Here is a 14229-nt window from a genome sequence, read left to right on the forward strand (position 1 = left end):
AGGGAGGAAGGGAGGAAGGGAGGAAGGGAGGAAGGGAAGAAGCCACTCGCCTCTCGCCGGCTGGATGGAGGGCAATAGAAGAAGTAGTGCGGATTGGAGGGCACCGTGCGGAAGTGGAGACCACTGATCTCCAGGAACTTCTCCTGTTTGGGAGTTATTATGTCAGCCGGCCCTTGGCAGGACACTGCCCCCTACCCTAGAGTAGATGCCTACACAGCCCCCCCCCATCCCCACCCCTAAGAGAGGACACACCAGCACAGGCAGGCCTCCACCCACCTCTGCCCTCAGCAAGCGTCCCACCTGGATGAGGCTATGAAGGGCATCATGGGCTTCTCCTCTGAGCTGGCAAACGTCTGTCAGAGAGATCTCCAGGCTAGGGTCTGGGTTGCCAGGGACACGGCTGCTCTGAGACTCAGGCTCGCTGAGGTCCTCGGTCTCTATGCTGAGAAGGCAGGATGGGGGTGAGGGGTGTCGAGGCACTAAGGACCGCCAAGTCCTGGAGGAGCCTGCTTCCCTACTGGGAGTGGCACACACCCATCTTCGGCTCTAGCAAGGGTGCCTGGCACAACGGCACAGGTGGTGCGAGGGGCAAGGGGAACCGACCCACCCATTTTGGCTCGAACCCCCACGTTTCTTAACGACCAGACATTTCTGTGACATGAAGCAATGAGTAAGGAGGACTCCCAGTTTTGACTTGGGCTGCTGGGTGGAGGGTGATCTCATTCACCATGGGAGAACACAGATAGAGAAGTTAGTTTTGGTGAGAAAAAAATGCATGGATTTCAAGCATGAAAGGTGGGGGGGGTGCGTCTAGAGCTCTAGATGGGGAAAAGGGCTGGAGTTCGGGGCCTGGGCATCGTCAGCACACTCCTCCCTCCGCTTCTTCTGCTTCCTCGAGGCTAATACACTGCGGGGGCCAGACACACAGATGTCTGCTCACTTGCCTTTCTCCCTCCCTCCATCAGGGTCCTGCTGGACCTCTTAGGTGAGCTGGGGACTCAGCAGTGAGGGACATGCTCTCGGGAAATGCACAAGTGGTTCTAGGGGTTACTACTATTGCACAAATATCCTCAGAACAAGCTTCCTACTTTCACTGATGGCAGCTGGCAACTCTACATACCTCTCACCCAGCTCAACACTCCAGGCCAGAAAAGAAGACAGAGACTATAGATGGGAGAGAGAAGTCTGGGAAGCAGAAGAAGCTGGCGACAAAGCAACTGCCTCCGTGGTGTGTGGGCACCACCTTGCACAGCCCTCACCCTGGCTCAGAAGCTCTCTTTCCAAGGACTTTGTACAGCCTCACACACCACTCAGGGCCAATCCTAACCTGGACTCGGAAGCCAGGATGGCTCGTTCTCTAGGCTCAGGGGCCTCCTCGATGCTGCTGCTGAAGGGCCCAGGGCTGAGAGGCCCAGGGCTTGGGGGTGCCTGGGGCAGACTCCGAGTGTGGCCACACAGTGCAAGCAGGAAAGGGGTGATGTCTACTTCTTGCAGCAGCTCCTCACAGGCATCGACTGCTATCAGCAAGTCCTGTGAGCTGACGCTCTGTGCTTGCTGCAAACTCCGGAACAGCCCTGAGAAAGTGGAAGGGGCCATGACAGTTGAGCTCTGGCATGGCCTCTCCAGTGCCCATGCCCATAATCCCGAGAAGCCTCGCTCCTCCCTGATGCTCTCTTGCATGGCCTCCTGCTCACCACGGACATAGCATCGCTGCGCGTGCTCCTGCAGCAAGGCACAATGGTTGGCTGCCTCCTTGTACCTGGGCTCCATCCAGACTGAGGATGGGGAGGGCTGGTCGAGGAACGGAGTCCTAGCAATAGGAGGGAGGCACAAGCTTGGCCAACTCTCCTAAAGGACATCTCAGACTCCCCATCCACCCACGCTCCCATGGACTGTCCATATGTCTCTACTGAATGTATTCATGGCCCAGCAAGTTCAACTGATTTGCTGAAGGAAGCTAAGCCAGGAGTAGGCAGGACATGGACTGAGTCCTTGCCTTGATCATCAGCCTGTCTGTCCGTACCCATGAGTGTGTTCATGAGCCTTGGCTGGGGGCCGTGGCTGGGGGAGGACCGAGGTCAACACCGAGGGTACTCACTGAAAGATGAGGTCTCGGGGTGCCTGAGGGGGCTGCAGGCCAACCATTTGCTCCCTCAGTGCTTCCAGGGCACAGCTATAGATGTAAACAGGACACCGGGTCCGGGGGCCATCGGCACCCTCTGTCTGTGGAGCCTGACGCCCAGCATAAGCCTGTAAGTCCCGACGGAAAGGTGGGCTTAGGTCCCCTGGGTCCTGGGCAGTGTCTGTGGGAAGAGATGTCACATGGTCTCCAAGCTTTCTCTTTGCTCCCATTCCTGCTCCTGCTTAACTGACCAAAAAGGGAGCAGCCTTACCGCCGGCTGGCGTAACACTGAGCATGGGGACCTGGGCCTTTGGAGCCCTCATCCCAGGTCCTCCCAGATCTTTCGGGCTGGCGGCCTCACTCCAATCCCCGAACTTCGGCTTTGTCTCCTCTTGAGAGGGTCCCTCCAGACCATAGGCAGCCAGATGTTGGACGTCTGAAGAAGAGAAGAGAGATGGAAGTCAGAGCTGCTTGGTGGGCCAGTGAGGGTGCCCACGGGTTTGTATCTGGGGCTGGTGATGAAGGTAAGCAGGTGGTACCTGGGAAGGTAGCTGGGAGGAAAGTCAGAAACACATGCTGGGGAGTCACAAGCCTTGCATAGCAGCGCCACTGTGGGGGCTGGGCAGAGATGAGAGGCTTGAGAGTCTCAGGAGGGCCTCCAGCCTGTAAGAGAGAAACAGAGTGATCTGCAAGGGACCACCCAACCCCTGCTCCCTTCCTCTACCCTGGAGTGCTGCCCTCGGTACAGCTTATGAGATCCAGGACAAAGAGGAGTGACAGTATCCTGTCGCTGGCAGGAGGCGCTTAATATCCTCGGCGATACAAAATCGGGGCATGAATACGTGCTAACAGAAGGAGGTCAGTGGGAAAACCGGCTCAAGGAGACAAATCAGTGCTGACCAGGGGAGGAAGTGCTGAGTCTCCAGTGGCTTGGGTGCTGCTGACTGCTTGATCCTTTAGGATCCCGTGGCCCCCTGCCGGTGGCTCCTCTGGACCTACAATAGGGGTAGAGGTGGGTGGACGAGGGCAGGGCTAGCAGAGGCAGGGCACTGAGGTGAAGAGACAGGGAGGCCCAAACCCAAAGACAGAACTCTCCCACCCCCCATGGGGTGGGGCAAAGGGGGCTGGGCCAGAGTGTGCTCTTTAGGAAAGAGGTGAGAGCTCACCTGGACCGTGGCAGGTCCGTCGTAGCACCTCACTCAAGAAGGTGGCTTGCTCAGCCGTGGTCAGCGGGATCTCCCGGTCACTCAGCTCCTGCCCCAGGCAGCTGTGCAGCAGGCACAGCACCATGTCGTTGGCGGGACAGGGCCCCTCGGCGAGAGGGACGCCCTCTGGCTCTGCCCGACACACACTCCGCTCAGCACCAAGAGCCTCCTGTGGCCTAGCACCCTGGCTCAGCCCTGACCACGGCAGCCCTCGGGTGGCCTCCAAGCCTCCTCCTGCCCCAGCACTCATCTGCTTGTTTGCAGACTCATCTGCTCTCTATCATTCCCACGCCTGCTGGCCCTCTAGGTGTGGGTAAGTACGAAGTTCACCCACCTCTGGAAAGCAGAAGGAAGAACATCTGGAGCTGTTGACACTGAGGCAACAGTCCCATTAAGTCAAAATGGAAAGGGATCTCGTGGACATAGGTATCTCCTCCCTGTTCCAATCCTAAGGAAGATAAGACCCATAGTGAGACCCAGATGCCCCAACTAGGACTGCCGCCCACTCCCTATGCCACAGTCCACCCCAGGGGTCCCTTCCCCACTGACCATCAGAGACCCTTGGCTCTGGGGGCAGAGGACTCCATTCCTTGCTCTGGCACAGCTGTATCAGGTATTCGAAGCTCAGCATGGAGCCTATGCAGGCTGCATCCCGAGGGTGGAGCTGGGGCACAAACAGCAGAGGTCAGGGGTCAGCCTGTCCTAGGCCACAGTATTCTGGGGTCCAGCTCTCAAGGAAGCCCACACTGTCACAGACAGGCAGACCACAGAGACTCAGAGGGGCCAGGAAGGCCGCGGGCTGTGGTACTCTAGAGGGGACGGCACCTCACTCGCTAAGGCGTGGGGGTACTTCGAGGCCACTCACAGCTTGAGGGATCTCAGAGTAGGTCAGGTCCTGGAGGTGCTTCCAGCTCTCGGGGCCGGGTCCCACCCGCCCATACTGAGGCTCCACCCACACCTCGGTGACCAGGTTGAGCTCTGAGTCTCCTTCCAGGGCCTCTACCTCCACATCGTTGTCATCATCTGTTGAGAAGCTAAAGGAGGAGGAGGAGGAGGCCTGAGCCTGGCAGGGAGGAGAGTCTGATCCATAACCAATGGCAGGGGGTCAGCCCATGGAGGGGGCACAGGACAAACATAATTTCCATGTGACTTTCCGGACAGGCATCTGCCTGACGAAGCACCCCTACCCCGACTCTCTAACAGCTCAGAGACAGAACTCCAGGGGCAGTAGGAGAAGTGGGAATATGGAGATAGGCAGCTCCCAGAGAGAGCCTGGGTCTCACCTGTCCTTGGTGGACGTAGAGTGTGGGGGGAAGAGGATGTACTGCACAACGCATGTGTGCCTCTCTTCACCTGCAGCCTGCCCCAGGGGCTCGCTCTGGGGGCAAAACGGGAGATGGTGGGCAAACCTTGGCCAAGTCAGAGATCCAGCCTGGCCCAGCTCTAGCCCCCAGAACCCTAGCCCCTGTCACATTGTCCTGGGATGGGCCTCAGTCTTCAGGTCCTCTGGTCACAGGGTCCCCATGAGGCCAAGTTTATAGCAGTCCCGACGCAGCTTGGAGGCAAGTGTCCCTCTAATGATGGACCCTGGTGGGGAAGTGTCATGAGGGATGGCACATACCTGAATTGGAAGCTCCAGGACCATGTTGATGATTCCTTCCCCACTGCAGGCGAAGTGGAAGCCTTCAGAGAGTCGGACTCTAAAGCCCCATAAAGGTGGGGGTGGGGAGAGGATAAGACTGGGGAAAGACACTCAGAGTCTATCCTACTGCCCCCCATCCCCGTATGTGGCCACTTCTGGCAGCCACCCAGGCAGACCTGTCTGCTGGCAGCCCTCCTCAGATCATGGGTGTCTTGGGTGCAACAAATTCTAGTTGCACAGGCCGACTATGGGGTGTGGGAGTGAAGGCAGGGCAGGGCAGGGGCAGGCACTGCTCTGAGCTAAATATTGTGTGTAACGGCGATGGCACAGGGGCTGAGAGAGGGCAGGGTCTCACTTCACTTTCTGCCTGTGGCTCAACCCAGAATCTACACTTGCTCTCTTCCCATCCAGAGCTGCCCGGTCATGCTGAGATGACGTACTCAGTGAGGATGGACAGAAGCTGTGCAATGGCACTGAGTGGCAGTGCGGGGGCCAGGCCTGACGGGACGCTCCAGAGCCAGCGCTGATGGTAGAGGTAGCGGGACAGAGATGCTAGGCTGGAAGAGGCTGAGCGGCCGGACACCAATGGCAGTGGCCCTGGTGGCTCCAGTGTCAGTAAGAAGGGCGCCCGGTAGTCCAAGGGTAGCTTCTCATACCTGGGCAACAGAGGCCACACCTTGACCTCCACTCAAGACCCAGCTGAGTCCCAGCCCTCCTGTACGGTCCAGCCTCTATACCAACCTGATGAGTAGCTTGTCGAGGGGCTTATGCAGGACCACAAGGCAAGGCCGGTCAGATAGGGCCTGCTGCGGGCCCAGCATGGGGGGGGACTTGGAGGGAGAGCTGCCCCCACCAATGCCCCCCAGCCCTTTTCGTTTGACCTTGGGTGTTGGCTCCTTGCTTTGTACCCGGTGAGGGAAACGCAGCCGAAGGATCTCTTCCCGTAAGCCAGATACAATCTGGAGGAGAAAAGTGATCAGATCCTCCTAACCCTGTCTCCTATAGGTCTGGGAGAAGGGTCCCCCAGACAAAGTGGGAGAGCCCTCTACTCTAAGCCTTTCTTGGTCTGGGGTCTCCCATCTCTACTGGCCCTGGCCCTGTATGAGTTGAGGAGAAAGACTGAAAGACTGAGTCTAACCTACAGGACTCCTGGGTCTGGGAGGCAGTCAGGGCTCAGCTCACCTTGTGTCGGGCCTGGGCTGGTGTGCCGATGGGAAAACCCAGGCGAAGGACCATGCATGGGGCCTTGGAAATGATGCGGACCATGTAGAAGGAAGAGGGTGGCTGGTCTGGGGCACTAGGGAGAAATGGGGGTCAGTGAGCAGATTCTAGACTGGGAGTCAGTGGGTTGAGGAGGAGTGGTGAGGTCTGGGGTTAGAGGAAGAGGCATGGGGTGTGGTGACGGGGGGGGGGGGCGGGGAGCGAGGGGACATGACTTTGCCCACCTGGAGAGCAGCTTCACATATGAGTAGCCCTCAACCAGCACGAAGCTGCTCCAGTCCCGAAGCAGAGAGGTCAGTGAGGAGTGTGAGATCCTGCATTGCACGGTGCTGTAGCGCCCATTACTGCCGGGGGTGTGCAAGTGCTTGGGGATCGGTCTGCAAGACGGGTGCGTGCCTAGGTCAGATCTTGCAGGCTTGGGGGCAAAGAACAGACTGCTCCCTGTCTCTTCCAGGTCCTGTCTGAGGAGGTGGGGGTGGGTAACCCAGAAGGCTAGGGAAGGGTTATAGTTTATCCTTGGCTGAAGGTGGGTGAGAGTTCATCAGTTGCTCCCCTTCCCCATCACACCTTGTCCACTCGGCCTGCAGAGGGTACCCACGTGTCGTGCTCCAGGATTAGCACCAGGCGATGCATGTGCAGCCAGCGCTGCCATGAGTTGGCATCCATGGACAGCACTGGCTTCCAGTAGGCTGCAAACTGGGCATGGGATGAGTCGGACCCACTGTGCTGAAGGGAGAGCACCTGGGGACAGGAAGGACCGCCCTATAGGAGCATTCACAGAAAACATGGCACAAGAACCACACAGCAAACAGGACTATGGGGTCCAGGGCTCAGAGAGGGCAATGGTTTATGGCTAAAGGAACTCAGAGCCCAGCCTGGGAAAGAAGAAAAACACAGAGGCCTCTAGGATGAAGGTCAGATTGGGATGAGCCCAGAGACAGACTGTGTAGCCCTTTAGAGCTAAATTCAGACCAAGGATGCGGCTTGCCACATCTCCATCACTGACTGATGCCAGCATAAGCCCCCGCCTGGCAGCATGAGGCCGACGTCTGTGGCCGAGTGTGAAATCATTAGCACAAAGGAAGCTACGGTCTTTGCAAAATACACAGTCCACGGTAGTTGGTGCTGGTGGGAAATGGGTGAAGATGCTGGGGGAGGCCAGAATACACCATGTGGAGAAGGGGCTCACGGGCATCTAGATGTTCTCCAAGTCTTTACCTCGGACCCCCGTGGTCTGCTAAGGACAGCCTCTCTCTATAGATCTTTCTCTGCCAGGAACTTGGAAGGAGGGAGGAGAATGCTCTCAAGGCTAAGATTCTGGTTTAAGTGCCTCAGACTTGAGAGGGAAAGAAAAAGAAGGTGGCTCTGGGCTCTAGAAGCTGTGCCAATCCAAGTCTGGGTGGGCATGACATTAATGGGGATAATGAGCATCAGAGCCACTTACCGGGGTGGTGGAGCCAGGAGGGATATAGAAGAGTGGCACTCCACTCTTGGTGCTATCAGGAAGCGTGAAATGCTCTGGGACTGAAGAGAAGGACTGAAGGTGGGCTAGCATCTGGTCCGTCTGGTTAATGCTGCAGAATAAGGGCCGACCCTGAGCCACACCTCACTCCGGTGGGCACAGAGGAAGGGAGCCTCAGGAGGATGGGTGACCCTGGACACAAGCCTGGTGCTCAGGGGGACTCTCACCAGCTCCCAGTTCCACACCTCTGTCCCTCCACACAACAAATGGGGCATCACTCACTGAGTGGTGACCTCATTCACCTCTGCAGTGTGTTCCAGAACCGTCGGATAACGTGGGTACGATACAGTGAGCGAATGGGTTGCCTTAGTGCACAGGACACATCGTGTAGAATGTCATAGCCACCTTCCATTGTCACTTCCACCCTTGTTCCTCGAGGGCCCTCAGGCTCCAGGGGCCAGGGTGCCACAGCCACATATTCAATGCGCATGTTGTGTTTCCATAACAGCACGAGCTTTACCTCCAGCTGAGACCCTCCTATGGGGGAAGTGGGAGGCCAGTTAGGGGAAGAAGACGCAGGACTCCAGCCGGGGACCAAGTTCTACCCGAAACCCCCACCCACCTCCTGGAACTCTAGCTTAACTAAAGGTTCCAAGCATGGTTCCAGAGATTTCAGGCCTAGAGCCTGCCAACTGCCAAACTACAGATGGGAGTTGCAGGAGTGATGCGAGAACAGAGCCAAATTCAGGACACCACACCACCCTCATTTGACTCACCTCTGGCAAAGGAGAGGGAACCGGGAAGCTAAATCCTAAGAGAACTAAGTCCTGAAGGCAGATCATAACCCACTTGTCTCCAATGACAAGCAGAATCTCCTGTGTGATCCCTAGGTGCCTGCCGCTCCATCTGGCAGGTCTGAGACTTGCGTGACAAGGCAGGGCCTAGAGACCCTTTTACCTTTGGCCAGCGTGACCTCTCGGACACTGTATCCCTCTCGAAGCCGTACGGACACAGTGCTGACCAAGTCAGCGGGCACCTCCTTTTCAGTGTGCTTTTTCCGGCGCAGAGCCAGGGCAGGGTTGCTGCTTGCGGACACCAGGTGCTCATTAAACAGGCGGTGCTGGGAGCCTAGAAGACCAGCAGGGTGGGAGAGGGGTGGGTGGCTATCAGAGAGCTACAGGGAGGGGCTATGCGCCATCCCTGGGGAGAGAGCCGAGCCAGAACAGTTGGCCCCAGGCCCGTGCTCAGGTCCCCCAGGGCATTACCTCCGGGTCTGTGCTATGCACCCTTGCCCCCCGCCCCTTACCACAGTAATACTCGGGGTTCAGGGCTTCCCCACTGCGCAGAAAGGAGTAGAGGAGAAATGCCCGGTGATAGACAGTCAGACCCGGGCTGCCTGGTTCCGGCTCAGGACACGTGGACAGGTAAGAGCCAAATGTGGCCATTGCGATGAACTTCATCAATTCCACATTGGGCACGTGGCCAAAACTGCAGTCATAAGAGTAAACTCCTCCCACCTAGAGAAAATGAACAATTAGAGGCCTAGCTCCAAAAGAGGCAGCCAAGAAGGAAGTACAAAAAGAGTGGAAGAGACTAGGCTGGTGGCTGCTCCCACCCCCGGAGACCACAGAGCTGGGAGTGGGTCAATGTTCTCCCGGGACAGACTGCTGCTCTGCAGCTGTCCTTCCCTGGGCCCCTGTCTGAAGCCCATGCCATGTCGCTACACCCTTCTTTAGAACATCAAACGCTAGACTGCATCACTCACTAAAGATTTTGAGAACTGCTTTTTGTTACTATTGGAGAGACTTCAATGTCTCTAACAAAGTGCTTCTCAAACCTTAGGATATATATAAAACGCCTGGAGATTTTGTTAAGATGCATTATGTGTGGGGTGGGCCCAAGATTTTCCATTTCTAACAAGCTCCCTGGTGATGCCAATGCTGCTGGTCCATGGACCATAATTTGAATACTAAGCCCGTAGATCAGTTTGCCAAAGGTTATGTGGCAAACTACACACAACCTTTGGGCCAAATCTAGCACATCACTTGTTTTTGTAAATAAAGTTTTATTGGAACACAGCCATGCCCATTCATCTTGTCTGTGAGTGCTCTGATGCTACAAGAGCAGAGCTGAATAGTTGTGCCAACTGTATATAGGCCAACAAAGCTTAAAATATTTACTGGCTGGTCCTTCACAGAAAAACTTGAGTTGTTTCAATTCCTTGATCTCTCAGTTCCTGAACCCTCATCTCCAGGAACTCTCTGTATTCCACTGCCGCCTGTTGCCTACATGCTGGCCCTTGGCTTCGTTTGGAACCACCTCATTTTTGCAATTTCAATTGCCACATCCTACTGATTACACACCATTGTATCCCTCTGGATTCTTTCCATTCTCCTTCTCCTGCTGCTCTTTGACCTCATTAAGACTGCAAGCCCTTGAACCTCTGCTCTCTAAGTCTATCCCTGGCCCTCTTGACCTCACTCTGCTTCGACCTCCAAACCCCAACGAGGATCACCAAATGGAGAGAGGTACACATGTGACACCCAACCCAGCAAGTCCTTTGGGGCTGTCCTCAACACTTCTCCCCCACTCTGGCTGCCCCTCCTCACAGTACTCACCCTCACCTTTTCCTTCAGAGAGGGACCCGAGGCCCCTAAACGAATTTATCCCTATCATCACTTTATCCTTCTCCTTTCAAAGGAAGAAGTGCTACTCTCTAGCAAAGAGTAGCAGAGTTCCTTGATCTACTTCTTTGAGCCAGTGTTCTCTTGTCCATGGAAACACTTTACTCCATCAGGCTTCCTTTTTCTTTCCCTATTTTCAAACTCCGCTTCCTCATGGATCCTTAGAAACATGCTTAAAGTCTCTAGCTTGGAAAACAAACCGGCAGAACAAAGCACCTGCCTTTTCCACCCTGCACTTCCCTCTGGCTTCCCTTCTCTCCTGCTCCCCACTCAATTGAAACAAGCCCAGTCCTCATGTCCACTTGTCTCTGCTTCCTTCTCTTCCATCCACTCTTCCACCCACTGCAATCCCTTCCCTTGCCATCTCTTTGCTGAAATGGCCTGGAAAAGATCCTCATGACCCCTTAATCATCAAATTCAAAGGGTATGTCTCATTCTTCATTTTACCTGATCTCTCTGCTGCATCTCACAGTTAACCGCTCCTTTCTTCCCCAAACTTGGGACTTCCCTGCTATCCTCTGGTTCTTGTCTGATTATTTCCCTTCATTCTTTGCTGGGCTCCCTTCTTATGAAAGACCTTTAAACACTGGTATTCCCCAAGGCTCTTTAGGGGCCCTCCTCTCTGCCCAATTACCATCTGTAGGCTGACAAATCCTAACTCTCTCAACTCGTGCTGTCTCCTGAGTATCAGATCTGCATATCCAACTGCTATGAATAGCAGCTGTCTATGACATAATTATGCACTCTGCTGAGCACTTTAAATGCATTGTCTCACCCAACGAGGTAGGCACTGTTATAATCTTCATTTACAAATGAATCTGACCAAGAATCAAACGATGTGCCCAGTGTCCCACAGCTCATAAGTGGAGCCAGGATTCGGGTCAGGCATGCCTAACTCCAAAGGTGATGCTTTCAACTGCTATCCTGTTGACCCACAGACACCTCAAATGCAACATGCACAAACCTGGGCTCATCATCTTGTCCTCACTCCACCTAGGCTGCTTCTTTTCCTTTTTGCTCTGCCAGTCAGCTATCCAGTTACCACTGAGGTCACAAACTTGGAGACACCCTTGACCTCTCTTGCTCACCCCTCATACTCTGCTAATCATAAGTCATGTTGACCCTACCTCTCCATTTTCTCAATTCTATCCCCTGGTCTCTTAACCATTATTCCCCAGCCCTATTCCTCTCTCACCTTGAGCACTCCATTTAATAATCCCCCTGCCTCTCTACTCCTGCCTTCATGTAGCAGCAAGAGTGACCTTTATAAAACATAAATGCAACTAGTGACTTTCCTTGTGCTTACCTGCATCACCCACAGAATTATCCTGAAGTTCTTAACATATCAGAACCAGCTTTTCATGTTCTGGCCAATGCCTACCCTCCAGCCTTGTTTCCCAGAGTGCTTTACTTCCTACTCTTCCTATTCCATCAATCCAAATTGGCTGCATTATCCTATTCCTTCCTTTGCTCAAGCTAGTTTGAGTTGGGTTTTCCAATCATTGCAATCAAACAGTGATAACTAACCTAATGGGGGAGATGAGGCTGGAAATGACCATGAGATTTCAAATTCAGCACTCTTATTATTACAACATGCTGTCTCCCCATACCCTAAGGATGAAGATGAGAGTCCTCTCCCACCACTGCCGCCTACCCTGTTCTAGACAACTATTCCCCCCATTAACACACATGTAACTATGTTATTGGCTTTCTGTAAGAAATCATCACCTGTAAGAAAGTAACCAGTCCCCGCCACCCCCCCCCCCAAAAGAAAGTAACCAGCCATGTCCAACTTTGTGATATACCATACTTTCCTCTCCTCCTTCCTAGAAAGTCCTCACCTGCACAAAGGAACAAGCCACGGTGCCACTGCGAAGCTGGTTCAGCAACGTCTCACAGACGGCAACATCAGGGACACTGGTCACCCCATCTGTGATCACAATGATACCTGGAGCAGGAAACATTGGACAGACCTGGGGACACTGACCAGATCAAAGTCACAGGGGGACATTCAACTGATGGGGCCCATAAGGCCTTAGTGCCCACCAACCAATATGTTTTATGATCCGCAAACATCCTTTCTTCTTCCCGTCCATCCTGCTTCTCCCTCCTGATTGCTGGATCCTGGTGTCCTAAGTGACGTCCTTAGAGCTCTACTCCTTCCCACTAGGGTCCCAGATGGCTGTCAGAGCTGAGGGTACTTGAGAGATACACTTGTGCACATTGACCTTCCTCAAACAAGGAGACAGATCCTCTTCCCTGGGACCCACTTGTACCCAGGAACCTCAATCTGTACTGATAATGCCCCCTTCCTACACCCTCCTATTTCCCCAACCTCACCACCATTCCTTATACTGACCTGCGCTAGAGTTTGAAGGGAGCAACTGCAGTGCCAAGATGCCCTGACGAATCATACTGACCAGCCCCAAGTCAGCTGTCACCATGGAGACTCCCACCTTCCGGCCCGGGGGCTCCCCTGAGTCTGGGGACTGGTCCTCTGCCTGGCCCAAATCACAGAGGAGACCGAATTCAACAGATGGCATGACTGTCCCTTCCACAGCAACACTGGAATCTACAGCCCCGCACTGCCTGGGCCAGACAGGCCTACCCTGTGAAGACCCCAACGCCCTGCTGTGCAGCCGAGTCCTGACTATGCTTGCTTGCCCAGGTGTGCTCAGATGCTGACCCGTAGATGGACAGGCAGCCTGAAAACGCATGGTGCACCGGATTACAGGGGAGCAGGCTTCCCCACCTTTTGTCAATAAGACCCCTTTCCTGTAGTTTCCCATTGCTATTAGAAAATATTTTATATATCAATCAAATTAAGTCTTCAGACATGTAGGACTTCAGATATGTGGGCTACTTCTAGGATACCCAAAGGAATGAGCAAGTGCATTCAACTGAGTCCAAGCAGCTTTATCCCTGACTGTACAAAGTCCTAGAGAACAAAACCACCCACAATCACCTTCTCAGATCCAGTGAAGGACATCTAGGACTGAAATCACACAGGCAAACAGCTTTCACATTTTCTCCTGGCAAGAGTGCATGTCTTGGGGAACATAGCTGACCCTTTCCCTCCTCTAGCAGGGAAGGAACCTGTTGTGTGCACTCACCAGCAATTCTATCCTTGGCTCACTCTGGCTCTTAGCCCCTTTTTCTGCCCTCTCTTCCCTCCATATTGGGGCTTATCCCTCTTCTCTCCCTTCTGTCTCTTAATAGTTTCTTTAAATGGCCTCCACCTGCTTTCTCTCCCACATACCTGACTCTGGGGGTCATACTGCTGCTGTAGCATGGTGGCCACCTTATCCTCAAACAGACAGAGCTGTTCGTATACCTGCTGCAGGAATGCCTCTCGCTGAGAAGGGTCCAAAAGGCAGCCCTGCACCAGCACCTGAAAAGCACAACGGAAAGATATGAAGGTTGGGGGGACACTGGCAAGCCCCTATCTAGCCTCCCTATTTATTCTCCACAGCTCCCTCTATGCGATCCTGACTTCTCACCCAGGATCTAAAGTTGGCTAAATCCACAGCCAGTTCCTCTCTTATCAGATCATCTCCTCCATCAGGGTATCAGGCTATTAATGACCTTAAACTGGGTTCACAACCTCTCTCTGCTTACAGTCCTGCACACTGGGTTTCCCCAAGCTCCCGCATGGGGGTGCCATAAGATTTTCCATCTCAGGTCACCAGACTGCCCCACCTCAGCCTGGCAAAGCCTTTCTCATTCTGACTCATACTCTTATTCTTGTTGATTTCTAAATACTGCACAGGTAGGTTTTCTCTTAGGTTCAAAATCATCTTCCCAGTTGAGCGTTCCTTTCTTCCTTTTAACCTCAGCAGGTAACTCCTACTTGTCTCTCTCTTTTTTTTAAAAAAGATTTTATTTATTTATTC

The 14229-nt window shown here is 54.1% G+C and overlaps 1 protein-coding gene across 3 annotated transcripts in view; it reads right to left on the minus strand.

The window, feature by feature from the left end:
- Positions 1 to 14229, minus strand: part of SZT2 (SZT2 subunit of KICSTOR complex) — a 51615-nt gene that overhangs the window by 21730 nt on the left and 15656 nt on the right. For all 3 annotated transcript variants that reach the window (XR_003233944.2, XM_025992057.2, XM_025992056.2), the window contains exons 5-30: positions 13596 to 13727; positions 12696 to 12837; positions 12178 to 12284; positions 8959 to 9169; positions 8610 to 8780; positions 7955 to 8189; positions 7635 to 7764; positions 6789 to 6931; positions 6415 to 6567; positions 6152 to 6266; positions 5711 to 5928; positions 5410 to 5625; positions 4949 to 5027; positions 4611 to 4705; positions 4193 to 4361; positions 3877 to 3991; positions 3662 to 3775; positions 3289 to 3459; positions 3023 to 3117; positions 2662 to 2785; positions 2394 to 2558; positions 2099 to 2303; positions 1695 to 1810; positions 1328 to 1574; positions 301 to 442; positions 51 to 143 (exon numbers count right to left, since the gene is read on the minus strand). Coding sequence is in view for 2 of the 3 variants with exons in the window: in XM_025992057.2 (XP_025847842.1) it covers positions 51 to 143; positions 301 to 442; positions 1328 to 1574; positions 1695 to 1810; positions 2099 to 2303; positions 2394 to 2558; positions 2662 to 2785; positions 3023 to 3117; positions 3289 to 3459; positions 3662 to 3775; positions 3877 to 3991; positions 4193 to 4361; positions 4611 to 4705; positions 4949 to 5027; positions 5410 to 5625; positions 5711 to 5928; positions 6152 to 6266; positions 6415 to 6567; positions 6789 to 6931; positions 7635 to 7764; positions 7955 to 8189; positions 8610 to 8780; positions 8959 to 9169; positions 12178 to 12284; positions 12696 to 12837; positions 13596 to 13727 (3903 nt within the window). In the remaining variant the exon portion in view is untranslated. The remainder of the gene's footprint in view (positions 1 to 50; positions 144 to 300; positions 443 to 1327; positions 1575 to 1694; positions 1811 to 2098; positions 2304 to 2393; positions 2559 to 2661; positions 2786 to 3022; positions 3118 to 3288; positions 3460 to 3661; positions 3776 to 3876; positions 3992 to 4192; positions 4362 to 4610; positions 4706 to 4948; positions 5028 to 5409; positions 5626 to 5710; positions 5929 to 6151; positions 6267 to 6414; positions 6568 to 6788; positions 6932 to 7634; positions 7765 to 7954; positions 8190 to 8609; positions 8781 to 8958; positions 9170 to 12177; positions 12285 to 12695; positions 12838 to 13595; positions 13728 to 14229) is intronic.

Source organism: Vulpes vulpes, chromosome 10, assembly GCF_048418805.1.
Source record: "Vulpes vulpes isolate BD-2025 chromosome 10, VulVul3, whole genome shotgun sequence".
NCBI lineage: Eukaryota > Metazoa > Chordata > Mammalia > Carnivora > Canidae > Vulpes > Vulpes vulpes.